The sequence below is a fragment of the Accipiter gentilis genome, chromosome 19, assembly GCF_929443795.1.
Source record: "Accipiter gentilis chromosome 19, bAccGen1.1, whole genome shotgun sequence".
NCBI classification, from domain to species: domain Eukaryota; kingdom Metazoa; phylum Chordata; class Aves; order Accipitriformes; family Accipitridae; genus Astur; species Astur gentilis.
In genome coordinates this window covers 26,964,099-26,979,553 of record NC_064898.1, presented here as the reverse complement: position 1 = coordinate 26,979,553, position 15,455 = coordinate 26,964,099, and the positions used below count along the sequence as shown (strand labels likewise).

The window sequence follows — 15,455 nt, the reverse complement described above, 5'->3', positions numbered from 1 at the left end:
AATGATTTCCATTGCAACCCCTCTCGTGAGAGTTGCCCATAACTTGCTAAAACATTCGCGCTGCCACTCATAGCTCCTGCGTCTGTCATCCCTTGCTCTGCCTGGACCTGCGCACCGTCCTGCTGAAACATGGACTCTGCCCTGCTGCTGGTGTCTCTGTCAATAGATTTAATCACTGTCCCAGGGCCTTGATCTCTGTGATGGTGTTTTGCTTTGAGATGGGTCCAACCTCTTGCTGATTAGTTTACCTGCTGGGGAAAAGGAACAGGGGATTTTTCATCATTGAAGAATTTTCTTTGCATTTTTCACTTGAAGATCTCAACAACTGTAGAAAGCGCTGGGAAGCTGATATTTAGTTAGAATAACCTTGTCCACTCAGTGATGCTAAGTAGGGAAATACTGCTTAGATGATATTTAAAGTAAATAACTTGTCTGGGAAAAGCATATGTGTGAGGAGACAATGAAAAATGTGGAACAGTCTTCTTTCCTACTTCTCTATGCATGGAGTTAGCAGTGACACTGATGGGCAGTGTCCCTACAGGTTATTAGGATAACTTTGGCTGACTGTGACCTTTCATTAAGTGATCTTAAGGAATGCAAACTCTTCTCTGGTCCAGGTGACACTTGCTAGGTAGGCAAGCAGGCTTTGTGCGTAAAGTGTTGTGACTTGCGGCAATTTGAGCGACAATGAGGCACTTTGTTGAGAAACAGTTGTTTAGGCAGCAGCGTAAGACTTAAGTGCACAGAAATCTTATTCATATAAAAATATAGTTTATTAATTAACTTAAACATGCATCACTATATCTGGCAATTCGATTTTTTTTCACTGTAACCTTCAGGATGAGTATACTCGGGGTATCTTTGGCTTAAAGAAGAAATAAAGCTTTTTATGTAGGTATTAACTGTAAACCTTGCTAGGGTTTTATAAATCTCTCTGTAATAGTGAATGGGAGACTTTCCATGATGATATTGGAGCTCACTTATCATTGATCCTGCCAGACTTGTTGCTTGCAGACTTGTTGTCTTCAATCCATCCACAAGGCCAGAATTTCCTGGGTGTCCAGAGGAGCAGGAACCGCCTGAGTTCACTGAGGCAGGATCTTAGCTCTGCAGTTCGTCCAGGTGCCTCCAGACTGATGCATATGTGGATCTTCTGGAAGGATTAAATCATCTTCTCTCCCATGGTCCATAAAATGTTTATAGGAGCATTGCATGTGTGCAGGACAAAATGGGTACTTTGTCACCTCTTGTTAATTCTGATCATTCCATTACCAACTTTAAATATTATTTATAAAGTTCAAGTAAGCACATTTAAAGCATAGTCAGACTGCAGCTGAAGAGGTTTTTGCATCTACTGCTTGACTTCAGCAAAAATATACCACATGCAGTCCAGTGCCAACACTTCTCACTTCCCCACCAGTCAAAAGGAAATACTTTAACAAGTTTCTGGCATTTTGGGCATGTTTTTGTCTTGTTCCTGTTCAGCCTGCTGCCTTCCCCTTTTTGCTCACTGGCAGATGGAAGATAGGTTTGGTTTCTTCCCCTGCTGACTTAAACTGACTTTTTATGAACCTTGTCTGAAAGAGCTTTGGGGGTGGGGAGTTCTCTGAATCATCATCTAAGAGGAAAGGGCAATGTAATTTTGCTGACAAAAAAGGCAACTGATGATGCACTTGCGCTTTTTCCTTATTCCAGGCAAAATTATGACTGTTGCCACTTACTGAGAGTTACTTGGTGTCTCTGAACTTCCGAATTAGGCAGGAGGAGATGAGAACTCAGTTTTGGGAATCGAAGCTTGTGTATAACTGGGCTTCCCTCTGTGTCTTGAGGCAAGAGGTTTCATGTAAGCTTCACTGCCCGTGAAACAAGGATAACCGGTGCTGGCTTTGCTCCTGAGGAAGGGAGAGGAGTGTTCAAAAGCTTTTACATCTCCCAGATGTGAGTTGTTTTATAAATCTTAGCTCTTGACCTGCTTCCCAGCCTTTTGCAGTTGAAAACAAAAGTAGTTACCATAATTATGTACTGAAGAATTTTTATTTGAAGTGGATAATCTCGTAGTGTAATTTTCTCAACTGGCTTTCAGAATGAGATGAAATGTTTGCTCTCTGTGCAGGATGGCAAGATTTTTTTTCCTCTTTTAGGCAGCGCACTTGGTGTTCTTGTATTTTATATTTTTCCAAAGGAGGAGGATGTTTCTGTGTACTAAAAAATCCTGTTAAACTCTTTCTATCACAAGTAGTCTATTGCTTGTAATCACATGCAATCAGGAGGGAAACTCCTACCTGAGGCATGTGCTGACATGCAGCTTTCCAGCAGCATGGGTAGACGGAGCAGGCTCAGGGAGTGAGCAAGCAAACCTGGACAGTTTATGGAGTGAAGAGAAGATGTCAAACGTGAGTTTACCAAACTTTTGGAAATGAATGTTAGTATCAAGAATGATGTTCCTGAAATGCTCATTTCTTGACTAATTCTTGAGCAAAAAATTAGCGATTGCTTGTACAGCATTTTTTCCTGCAGTTCCAGTATCCGAAAGGGCTACAGACAGGTTAAAATGCGTTTTCTGATAGCCGTACTGCTAATAGCAACTGATGGCTCTGCATCCAGTATTTCAAAGCTGCTACTCAGATAACCTAAGGTACTTTTCCCAGGGTAGATGTTTCACACTGGCTTGTTTCAGTTTCTAGTCTTCATGTCCCGGCACAGCATTGCCACGTTTGTAAGTAAATTCTCTGGGAGATAATTTACATTAGGCTACTTAAAATGATTTTTTTTTTTTAAACCGGTACAAATTTTATCATTACAGTTTGCTTTTGTTTGCAACCTGAATTCAGGATGTAAATTCCTTTTTGTATGCCGTTAATTAGGATTAGGATCCTGTTGTTGCTTTTTTCACTGTCAGCAGAGCTTGTGCTTGCACCTCCCATTAACTGTGCCACAGGTTTGCCCAAAATCTTTAAATATTCCTGTATGTTGTTACATATGTGTGTGGCTTTAGATTTGGGAATTGAGTATAATTGTATAAGTTAGACAAAAAAGTGAAGATTTACATATAGCTTTCTTCCATTTGAAAAATAAGGAAGGGACACAAGTGTTGGGTAGTATTTCAGCTGGCCAAAAAAAGTAATCTTTGTGATAAATCTTGATGTGAACTTGTTTTTCAGATACTTAAAAGAGGCTCCTTAAAGTGCAGAAATACTGTTTGTGAAACGTATAGCAGACTATTCATCATGTCTGCATCATGTGGCCATAATCTATATTAGTCAGACACTGTGTTGTAGTTATTGCTTGAGATTATTAATAGATCAGGAATTTAAAGATACATCTTAAAACAACTCTAAACAAGAAGTCAAACCAGTCTTTGAAAACATTTGCTAAACACTCACAATCAGCCAAACAGTGGGGGGGTTTCCTGGTTTCTACCTTCTCTCCTCCTACCTCTCTCTTCCTCATCTCTGGGTGTTTGGATTCAGTAGGATTTGGGTCCTTCACAGTCTGAAGATCATGACGTGTTTTTCATGTAATGCATCATGAACACTGTTTTCTTTGTCATCCACATGTCCGTGCTTTTTTCCCCTGTCCTTCGGCAGGGAAGAAAAATACTAAATATTTTGGGAAGAATGAGGAGTTGTTGCAACTTCACCCTTTAGGTGAAGTGCCTTTCACTGCCTTTATGTGCAGTGCAGTAGGATCAGTGCTTGAGCTGCCTGTGGATGCCTTGAGCTTTACTGGAGGGCACCAGGTCCCACAGCGCTGCCCTCCTGGGAGGCGAGGGGGAAATTGCGGTGGTGTGAGAAGATAGGAGGGAACATAAGAGGGCAGCTTCTTAAGCATCTGAGATGCCTACACTCAAATCGGAGGAATAAACAGAGGTATTTGAATTTCTAGTGCTTAGTCATAGCTGTGATTCATCAGCACGATGGAGATCTGTCAGTCAAAGGTCAGGCTTGTTGTCTCAGACGAGGATAGCTTATGCACAGAGGTTGGGTGGAAGAAGGAAGGAGGACCTGGTATATATACATATATACGTAGACTATTCATGGCCTATGTGTAAGCCTGAAGTTGAGGAAGAGGTGAGAGACAAGCTGGGTGAATGGCTGGGTAATGAGTGAGAAGGGAGCTGGGTGACGTTAGTCTGGGCAGGGACAATCAGCTGGTGTTATCTGAAGTATGTACTGCAGAGCCTGTTCATCAGGAAAAGGTGGTGGAAAGGAGGAAAAAAGGGGGTTTGTTGGTTTTGAGTAGCAAGTCCGCAGAAAAGAGGTCCTGGCAGAAATGGGGAGTTTTCTTCCTTAGGTAAGGGGGAGCAAAATAACACAGCAGGACAGGCAGCCCATCAGAGTCATGGATCATGCTGGGGATGGTCCTTTGGTTCAGGAAGAAAGAAATCTCTCCAGGGAGAGCCTGGCCAGGAGAAGCTTGTCACACTAAAATTGACCTTGGTTGGTTAAAAGGGATCACTAAGTGGTGGACCGTGCTTTTCGGAGGGAAGGAAAGTGTTTGCATTTCTCTGTGTCCTAGTGTCCTAGATCTGGCATTCACCTGCACTTCTCATCCGCATTTGCACTTCAGCTGGTAAACTGAATTCAAGCTTTGGGCCTCCAGTTGGCCATCGGAGGGTTAGGTAATCTCTCTGGATCTTCTCCATCCCAATGCGTCAATGAAACAATAGGATTTCATATAGCGTGTAGGTTTCAACGTGGGAATTGCTCTATCTAACCAATTTTAATTTAGGTGATACTGTCTATATGTCTGCGAGAGTGTGTGTGCTGTGTCGCAGGCCATTTGAAGACTAAAATTGAAATGTCTTAGCTTGCATGAAACTACTGTTTGCACATTTTTATTTGTAGTATGATTATCTACAAGTAGACAAAAGCTTTTGTCTCTCTATTTTAGAAGGTAGTGTGGCAGAGAAGTCTTTGTCAAACCCTGGACCTAACAGTGCCTTTGCTGTTTTGCAAGGAAGATAATATCAACAATATTTGTGTAGAGTGCACAAACTTGAAAGCATTGTAGGAACAAACCAATCTTCACATTTTTGCGAGAGGGCCGCTGTACTCTAGAGAACTGAAGACACAGAATTAAATTATGTGGCCAGAGTCTTGGAAAATTACTTGTTGGCAACCAGGTGTAAGACTTAAAATATTTTTAAATATGCTGTCTCTTTTGTCATTATTTCCAGCTGAGAGAAGAAAAACTACAAGAAGAAAAAGCTTCTGAGGATCTGATTCACAAGCTCATTCTAGATGACATGGAAGTAGGAAAAAGAAAAATGGAAGAACAGCAGAAAAAAGATGAACCTTTAGTGCTTAAAGTGAACCAAGAGTGTGTAAGTAAGCTTGAGCTTCTCTTTCCTATCCTCATCATAGACACTGACTGGTAGGTGAAATGCTGCTAAGACAGTCCTGGAACAAGAACTAGGTTTTTTAAAGCCCCTGACTAGCTGAGTATCTCCTATTCCTGCCCATTGAAACTGGGAGCTCTCATCCTTTGACATAGGGAGCTTTCCGGGGTTATTTGATTGACTTCGTTATAGACCTTGAAGGCTATGAGCTAAAGATCCATGTTGGTGAGAACTGTCTTTTAAGGTTTGTTATGACTACAATTGTTCTTCCGGAGGTTTCTGTACTCCCTTTTTCCCACTGCACTTGTGACTGAAGGTGCAGCTCTTCCAAACATAGCAGATACATCTGTAGAGGTAACTGCTCTGCTTTGTATATCCTTGGTCTTCGGGCATATATGCATTTCCATGAACATTTCTCCATGAATCTTCTACAGTGGAGGCATACGATACTGTAGTCCAACAGATTCTTCATGCTGAGTTTTACCTATTTCTCATTTCAGTTGTGAGACTCTGCAGGAAATGTTTTTAAGATTTAAAGACTGATAGGCTCATATGTGGGTACTGAATAACGTCTCATAGTACCTTTCTTGTAGGATTTTCTCAATGTTTCCTTGATCAATAAATTAACTTTCTTCGATGACAGGCAGCTATACATAGGCACTATGTGTTTATTTTTGCATTATTTATGCTTTTGGGGCCAGCTTCTGAGCTGTTACAGCTCCAGTGAAGAGAGCTGAACGAGCACACATATCTGCTGGCAGTTTGCATTCTCGGTTTGTGTCCTCTAGGTGAAATCAGAGCGGGGGCTTTTGGAATCTTTAATATCTTTGCAAGAAAGAGCTTTATTTTCCAAGTGATTCTTTCTGTCATATGTATCAGCTAACTCTTCCTTGATTGACTTCAGTTTCCTGAGCGTCTCTCGGATTCAGAGAATGAAGAACCATTCCAGGGCAAGCAAACACATCGGTCGGCTTTTGTTTCCAAGACCAGTGCCTACTCCTTTGCTTTCCTTTCAGGGTAAGATGCTGAGACTTGATTCAAACCGATTAATGTCCGTTACAGATGTTCTTTTGACTGTTGTTCTAAACATACCTGAGATGCTTTAAATTTAATTAAAATGGTTGTTCCAATCTAAAATAAGTAGTATTTTTTCTGGAATTTTAGAACAGACTAATTGGTAGAATATAGCATCTGTCTGATTACCTCCTACCTCTTATAAAATCCTAGGAGTTAAGTTAGTGTTGACAGTGAAAGCTTAACAGTGAAAGCTGTTGCATGATGCAGTGGAAGCAGCTGAGTAACTAAGTGTGTTTTCACATGAGAAGCACAGGGGTTTCCACAGCGTTGTCATTAGCTCTGACCTCAATTAGTTATAAGCCGTAGGTGGAGGTGTCAGTGTGTTTAGCGCAGAGCCCTTGAACGCAGACCAGGACTCTGTGGCAGATCCAAGATTCCTGGATCCCTTTACCCCAAGGGCGTAGGAGGCATCTCTTACAGCTGGGCGCTGCCAAGGCTGATGCCTCCCCCATGGGTAGCTGCTGCCAGGGCTGTTGGGCTGGTTGTTCCTAAGGTCATGAACAATCTCCTGTTTTCACCCGTCTGCTTTTCAGGAACCTAACCGCCAAGGTGGAAAGGAGTCGGAGCTGCAATGACACCATTCAGGAGAGATCAAAGAGCAGGCAGAGATCAGTCCCAGCCAACAAAACAAAGGTACCGGCTGCATCTGGAAGCATAGGATTTCTGTGTGTAAATGTTCTTATCTGTGGTTACACAGCACTGGTAATCTGGAGATAAAAAATACTGTGTTTGTGGTGCTGCTGGTGGTGCGTTATCGCCATGGGGCCAATCATTTCCTTGCAGCTCACAATAAAAACCTGCTAGGTTAGAAATTACTAAGCAGAAAAGTAGACAGCTTGTTAGCATTGGAGGATAATTGGAAGTTGGAAGGGTAGTCATCATGCTTTTGTTTGCTAATTAATTTTCTTTTCAAGGCTGAATCCTCAGCCAATTAAAGAAAGATCTTTTAGAAGTTCAGAAAAAAATCCTCTCTTCCTTCCTCTTTCTCTCCTGTTCTTCCCAAAGCTGTTTAAATAGAGCAAAACTCATTGCTCTCCTGATGTTAGGATACTTTCTTCTGCACTTTAACGCTATGGGAAGAGCTGACCTGCTCTTGCTTCCTGTCGCATCCAGCAGCCCAAATGAATTAACCGTACCTGCTAGCCTGTGCAACAGGCCTGACTTTTCATGCACTGCCAGCTTCAAAATGAGTGGTGATCATGAAGCACAGCTGAGAATTTGAGCCAGAGGTTTTTCAGGCTCTTCCAGCAGTAATTGCTGGGTACCTTCCACTCATTGGAGATGACCTTTGCAAATACCTTTCCTTGCACTGTGCCTGGCAGCACCACTGACCCCTCTGTTTGGCCCTGACAGCAGAAGCAAATTTTGCACGCTTGCTCTTGTACTAATCTCTGTAGTACGGAGGTCCTCTGCCTCCTTTCCGATGTGCCTCTCTGGCCCGTGGGGTCCTGGTGGCTGGCAACAGCAGCTTAAGTTATGAAAGCTCTGAGTTGTCAGCCTGGAACAGCTCCAACGGTGCTCTGCCAGGGCCGCTCGCTAGGGTGTTTCACCTCATCATGCTGACACCCCTGCTTCTTGGGCTCAGTTTCATCCCAGATGGAGAAGGGGAGGGTTCAATTCCAGAGATCCCATAAGGAACAAAAGCCTCTGCAATCCTTTGGAAGATGAGTTTGGTTGGGGAAATGGTAAAATCCCCACTGGGCACACTAAGTTGACCCCAGTGATCACCTAGCTATGGATCTCTGAGGTTATGGGCATGGACCATGGTCAGAGAGTCTGTATTTAAAAACCTGGTCCAGTTCCCATCTAAGCTGACAGGAGCTGGACTGAGCTCAAAGCAAGGGTGTATAACTGTCCTGCCTCCTCAGGACATTTTTTTTTAAGTAGATGGTTTATGGACCTGGCCAATTAAGACTTGCACTACCAGGGTGTTCCACAAATTTGTTTTGGCCCCAGAATAAGCTAGTAGAACCAACTGTCTTTCAGGCTAAGCAGGGAAAGGTTATCACTGTCTCAAAGTAGCTGCTGGATAAAATAATTTCATCTTGGAGAAGAAAAATACCATTTGCAGTGGTGTATGTGCAGCTTTTATTTCTGATTTTTTTTGTGGCTGGATTCTGTTGCATTCCAAATGTAACAGCATTAGGGGATGGTCTTGGAGACGACAAGAAATGTTGCTCTTAAGCTCTGCTAGAGGCTGTCTCAGGCAGTGCCCAGTGTGGTGGCCATGGTGTGGTCCGGGACCACTTGTCAAAGTTGCTCCACCAATCTGCCTCAGGCACATACACACCTTTTGTCATGACGTTTTGCAGCACAGTGTGTTAAACCTGGGCCAAGTATTTATTCTTTCTCTCCTACAGCTTGGTAGGGAGCAAGAAATCCTTTGGAGAGCATTTCCCTTGAAAAGCGTGGCTTCCTTCAGCCATGGTGGTGCAGTGCTTCTCGGCTTCTTCTTGTCTTACCTTGCTTCAAGCATTTTGCCATCCGAGTGGTTGCCATTTATGGCAAGAACGGCTCTTACACTGAAATCAGTTTGAGATTGAGACTGTGCTGGACTCTGGTGTCCTCTGCTTATGTTACATATTGGCCATGAAAGGTGCCATGACCAGCAGAGGCTGTTCCAGAGAGCTCTCCAGCTGGTCTGCTGCAGGAGCTGAGTGTGGTAGCCACATGTTCTCCTGTTCTTCTCCTGCACATTTGTCCGTATTCTTCTCAATGACAATCTTTTCGAGCTGTGGTGCCTTGCCTTGCAGGTGCCACCCGTCACCAGCACGTCGACGCCGCTGGTTGGAGTTTTGTCATCCACCCAAAACAACCGCTGCCTCTCCGCCCCAGACCTGACGGCAGAGAAGCGCCTGGTTCTCAACCCCGTTTCGTCCCTCTCGGCCCTGCACAAGCCAGAGCGATCCATCAGCCCCGAGAGCAATGACAGCATCTCGGAAGAGCTCAACCACTTCAAGCCTATCGTCTGCTCCCCATGCACTCCTCCAAAGAGGCTTCCTGATGGCAGAGTCCTGAGCCCTCTCATTATCAAGTCTACCCCGAGAAACCTGAACCGGAGCTTGCAGAAGCCAACCACCTATGAGGCCAGTCCTAGAATACTGAAGAAATGGGAGCAGATATTTCAGGAGCGCCAGATCAAAAAGACTCTGTCTAAAGCAACCCTTACGTCCTTGGCTACGGAGCCCGGAGAAGACATTATAGTTCCTGACATCACCAACTCCAGCACTTGCACTAAAGAGCAGCCACAAATACAGGATGATCACCTTCCACCTGACACAACAGGAGACCCTCGCCCTGAGCTGGATTTCTTTCCTTCCATCAGTGAAACGAAGCTGGGAAGAGGGATTGAGAAGAACAGAGATTCACAGGCCTTAACAACAGACGACAGTGCTGCCGAACCAGATGCGAGATCAAATGTCACCTCCATAAACACACGAGTGTCCGAAGTCCCTGACCTAAAGGTGAACACATTCATGGACAAATCCTGTCTTAGTCTTGGCCCAAAAATGCTGAGCAGAAGACTCATGGGTGTCAGCGCATCGCTGCCTGATAACAGCGCACTAGGAGTCCCCATCAAGCCATCAGGAAAAAAGCAGCTGAAATACCTGAACAAAAGCGAATTGATCAGCGTGCAGAACAGCACCTGCAATTCTGTTGAGAACATCATTGGGGAACAGCCCCCGTCGCTGAGACGGGGCCGAAAGAGACGTTGCAAAACAAAGCACTTGGAGCACAATGGCTCCGTCAAAAGACTGAGGCATGTGGCAGGGGAGGTGGGCTTGCCTCCGGAGGATTGCTTGGTACGGGAGATGGAGCAGAAGCTCCAGCAAGAGGAGGAGGACAGGAGGTTGGCCCTGCATCTGCAGCGGATTTTCGACAGTGAAAACAGGACAGTGGATAGGCGGAAAGTCAGAGTCGATCGGTATCTGCTGCGGTCAAAGAGCACTCTGGGTGCTAAGTAGCACTGTTGGACAATGTTGCCTTTCTAGAGGACAATGAGGTTTATCAGATTATCTTATAGGAAAACTATTTTTTGTCATACTTCCACCCACAACAATTGTTTTTTGGTTTTGGTGGTAAGACATATGTAGGTCCAGTTCAGAGAGAAGCCAGAGTCCTTTCAGATTAAAAAAAAAAAGAGAGAGAGAAAGAGAAAAAAATCCTCCAGCTTTCTGGTCCATTGGTCTGAAAGAAGTGTCCGTTGTCCTTGTGAATACACTGCAACGCCTCTACATGTGATCGGTGACATTTGGGTTCCCCAGCTAGGAGGATTGTGTGAGCAGCACATGGGGCATGTGGTAAGGACCTTGGCTGTTCCTTGCCTTGCCGCTTCAGCAAGCCAAGAGAAATCAGAGCTCTGCTCGTGGAGAGGAAAGTAGGCTTTTTCTGTCATCTCTGCCTGCCCCGTTTTCTTCCTTATGCTGCAGTTGGCTGCAGTGGTCAGACTGTTACTGACGTCAGCATGTTCGAATGACCTGACTTGAGCGCTGTTGGGGAGGGAGACTGATCCTTATTTCTGCTAGGAAGTACCAAATAGATCCACCCATAGTACTTATAAAGGAATGTATCTCACTGTCTGCACTGGCAGTGCAGATCATAGGTTACTTTCTTTAAGTAGAAGGCCAAATGCAGTGAAGAAAGACATAAAGTAAGGATTTTACTAAAAAGCCTTATAGGAATTTGCACATTCATGTTAACAACACAGCAGAGAGCTCGGGTAGAGCAGCTGGGAGCCATGCGCTGGGGGCTGTGACCCAGGGAGCAAATGCAGCTTTTCTCCTGGTCCCTGCCTCTTCAGAGGCAAGACGGTTTCATGTTCTTCCCACTAACATTGAAATCTAGAAAGGGAAACCCTGGCTGGGTGATTTCGGGAAGGACGTTCTCCCTGCTGACACGTACCCTGCAGGTTCTTGCTCAGTCAAGAGATCTCTCAGCACACCTAAGACCTGTCCTTACATGTCCAAGAGCAGTCCGAGGAGGCATCCCAAGGTATCTATGTATCACCGTCCTCTCCCAGGCACCTGATGGGTTGGCAGTAGAGCTGGGACAGGAGCCCAGCCCTCCCGGCCTGTGGGCACACGGAGGCGGGCGCTCAGGGTGATGCACGCCTGCCCTGCCCCTGCTCCAAGCTAGCCATCTTCAGGTTCAAACCACTAAGAAAGCTCAGGTGAGCAATGCACTAAAAATTTCCACTTAAAGGCATTAAGCAGGGCACGGCAACCTGGACCAGAGCTAGCTCGGAGCCTGGGCTTGGCAGAGCATGTGTTATCTGCCCAGATATGGCCTTCAGTGGCAGCCCACCCTCTAGACTCTGTGTTTCTAACGCTCTTCCCCATCATCCATTATCAGCACAACAATTTCGTTGATTATTTCCAGTTATTGGGATCAAAAACCATCAGCTCAGCTTGATACTTGAAAGCTGCCTTGTAGTGTATTCACTGGGGACCCTCGGTGCCTGCAGGGACCTTCGTCCAGGGCGGACGCTGCGGCGTTAACGATCTTGCTGACCTGTGTGCCAGATGACGAGCGGTATTTTCAGGACGTAACTGAAGCACAGTGCTGGGGCAAACATGCCGTGACCCATGGTGTGAAGGGAAGACAACTAATGCATTTAAACAGATTAATCCGATCTAAGAGAACGGTCATTGCCCAATTTCCTCTATCTAAAAAATGGTTTAATTTCTCCCTCCATCTTAAATGGTTAAAAAAAAAATAATGGAAACTGATTTTCTTTTTCTCTCCTGGCATACTTGCATAGCTGCAAGGACCCTGGCGCTTTTTTCCCAATTGAACTGGATTTTTTTTTTTTAAAAAAGAAATCTTATATTTTAATGGATAAAATTTATATATTTTAAATACTATATTTCAACAGATTGACACTTTCGTTTTGAGAAATCTTATAGCAATGATTCCGTAATATATATCTATCTATCTCTGTATCTCCTTAACACACAAACTACTGGATGTTTTGAAGTCATACCTAGGGCTGGCAAGACCTGGCCTGCTCTGCCTACCCACTGTGGCTCGTGGGTGATGGCTTTCCATGCCCTCTCACACGCTGCAGCCTCGTTAGGTGCTGATTGAAGCAGGCGCTTTTGACCCAAACCGAATCCTGCTCCTGTATCCGGCTGTGAATTGGAAGGAAATTAAGTAATTAGAGCCTTGACAGACCTAGAAGAGCAGCACAGAGAGAAGTAGTGGTGGCCTGGATTTGCCCTTTGCAGTGAAATAAGCTCAGGAGGGAAACTCACAGCTTTTACTCAGAATTCATGCCATTTTTTCCCAACATTTTGAGCTAAAGCATGCACTTCTCAAGTGCATCTAGATGTATAATTATTTTTACAGGCCTTCTCCCTGCCCCTTCCCTGCGGTTAATCCCTTGAGCCCGAATCAGACTTCCCTGAACAGTTTCCTTTTTTCTTGCGGCACTTGTGCGGGTTTCATCCAGGCTTGGGCTGCTGGGCGCTCTCTGAGCAAGCCTACACCACAGAAAACTAGATTTACACACTGAATGTATCCTGTCTTTCCCCTCTTAAAATAGATTTCGCAGTCCAATGCACCAGGCCAGTGTCTTAAATATCTTCTTTTTAAAAGATTACATAAATATTTAGGTTTTTGTGTGTTAATTTCCTCTTTCTAAATCTGAGCTGGGTGGAAGCGCGGGAGGCAATGCCTGAGCTGGAGCTGTCCCCAGCCAAAAAAGCTTAATGGGACCCCTCACACCCCCGGCTTCCCAAACCTTGCCTTCACTGTGCAGCCGGCTACCCTCAAAACAGAGCGCTGCTCAGCTCCCTAAGCATCACGCACAGTCCGTTGCATCCACATTGAAGGAGACCTTTGGACGTGGTGTTGCAATCACGTCGTGGAAGGGTTGCAGTCGCAGCAGCTTTCAGTAAGGCATCAGGGTGGGATCGATCTTTTCTCATAAGGTTGTGCACCCACAGGTTTTTAGTCCGATGAAGCTGCTGGCTGCATTTCTACATTTGCTTCTCCATCTAGTTGCTGAAGGACTGGGGAAAACATGGGCTGTTTTTCAGCCAGCTCGCCTAGATCCGCTCGCCTTCATCCTCTCGCCTTCTTCCTGAGCTAGCGAGAACACGACTGCCCTCGGCTGAAATCTACCCGAGGCAGTGTCGGGTTCAAGACTTGAGGCGATGTGAAGCTAGGATGAATGTTTTATTAATTTAACACTCTGTAAGTTTGTGTAAGCTTGCACAAAAAAAAATAATTGTATATAATTACACTTAAAAGAGCAGGAACTCCCAGCCTCTACCCTTTAAAGGTCAGGTGTGACGCTACCATTGCCACAAGTAATGCCAGCTGAGAAGTAAAATACCTCTTGCTGAACGGTGGATGCAGCACAAGATCTGCAGAGGCCCTAAGATGAAACCAAGTATTTATTTATGCTTACATGAAAGTCATTTCTAATCCTCCTGCTTTCTGCAGCCACCTTCTCTCTGGGATGAAGGCAGTCCTTGCCGGCTGTGGGACAGCATGGGCATGCAAGTATCCTCCCAAAATGTGAAGCTGTCTTCTCTTGCGAGAAAAAGACAGGTCAAGAGATTGCACTGCCGGTAGCGCTGGAGGGGCTGGGGTTGGTTTGACGACAGAAGGACCGTGTCTGCCAAAGATGCCACCGACTCCGGAAAGTTGCTTTCTGACCCTCTGGAGCTGTGTGCCTGGGAAAAGCCGTACGGAAAGGTCCAAGTTTGGAGTCAGTGAGATGAGATAAATGAAGGAAAAGTGCCAAAAGAAGGGATCGTGCCAGATGATTGTATAATGTTGTTCTATATTGTCAGTATTTTTCTTCAAATGCTATTGTACATGCAGTGCACAGTAGTGATGAAGTGTAGCTTGAACAAGCGCTTCTTTGTATTTTCTCAGTGAAAGCAAAGGGGGAGGTTGAAGCCTTAAAGACTATCACTGATTTTAAAAACAAGCCTTTACCAATGTTCCGAGGACAGACCCCAGGGCTCCACCTGGACCCTCCAACAGCCCTGTGCCATCTCCCAGTTGTCCGGCGAAAGGTTGACAAGGAGCTTGTCCCATGCGTGGGGGGAAGCATTTCATGAAAACCCATCCCCTCTCGCCCCTTGGGGCACCCGAGATGAAAACTAATGACTGTTGGACACCATGATCTCGTGTGGCACCGTGATAGAGACCCGTGGGATGTCCCCATGGATGGCAGCTGGGTGGAACTGGGACACAACGCCGGTTTGAACTACAGTGCGGAAGCTGGGATGATCCCCACGTGTCGCACACATCTGACACAAACCTTTCTCTTCCCCAAGTCTGCAAAACACCGCGAAGCATCAGCTCTAGAATTAGCTCTTCACTATGCAAACAGAAAAACCTTCAGCTGGTTACAAAGGGGTTTGTGTATGCCTGGTTTCCTTGGTGTTTACTGTCAAACTGTTTAAAACAAATCTAGATGTTGCTACACTTTTTTTCCAATAATGCTTTAAATCGTTGTGCTTTCGTGTTCTCCTCAGCTTGCCAGCGGAGCACCGGGGTGGTAAAAGACTTACGGTCATTTTGGGTCTCAGCTGAACCAGCGTGGCTTCATCCGAATGTTTTAAAAATCGATGGAAGTTACTGAAGGACTGTTGACTTGCATGTGTAAAATGTGTGGGTAAAATGACATGCAGGCATCTGTCATGTTGTGGCTTCTGTTATTTGGAACAGAGTAAATCCTGCTTGTGAAAAAATTGTCACAAACCAGAAATATGCCAACTGTGTACAAATAACATGTACATTTTAACAGCAACGAGGACTTTTAACTGCAGGACAAAGGCCAAGGTTAAAACAGAATAAAACCAGGTTCTGACAGTGAACTACCTGTTTCTGCTGAAGTTGCTGCGCTTAGAAACAAGCGGGATCCTACTGCTGCTGATCCGCAACAAGTTACTGTTGCCTTTGGCTGAATGAGGTTGTTGATTAATGTTTTGCGGGGGCGGGGGGGAAGGTGAAGGTGAGTATAATGACATATTTTTCATGTAGGTAAGCAGCCAGTGGGAAGTGAGTATCCTCCATT

General features: G+C 45.0%; 1 protein-coding gene across 1 annotated transcript in view; it reads left to right on the top strand.

The window, feature by feature from the left end:
- RNF169 (ring finger protein 169) overlaps positions 1-15,255 on the top strand; it is a 28,505-nt gene extending 13,250 nt beyond the window's left edge. Inside the window, exons 3-6 of the mRNA XM_049823192.1 lie at positions 5,180-5,326; positions 6,246-6,358; positions 6,952-7,051; positions 9,172-15,255. Coding sequence (XP_049679149.1) covers positions 5,180-5,326; positions 6,246-6,358; positions 6,952-7,051; positions 9,172-10,383 — 1,572 coding nt within the window. The 3' untranslated portion in view covers positions 10,384-15,255. The remainder of the gene's footprint in view (positions 1-5,179; positions 5,327-6,245; positions 6,359-6,951; positions 7,052-9,171) is intronic.
- The last annotated feature ends 200 nt before the right edge of the window (positions 15,256-15,455 follow it).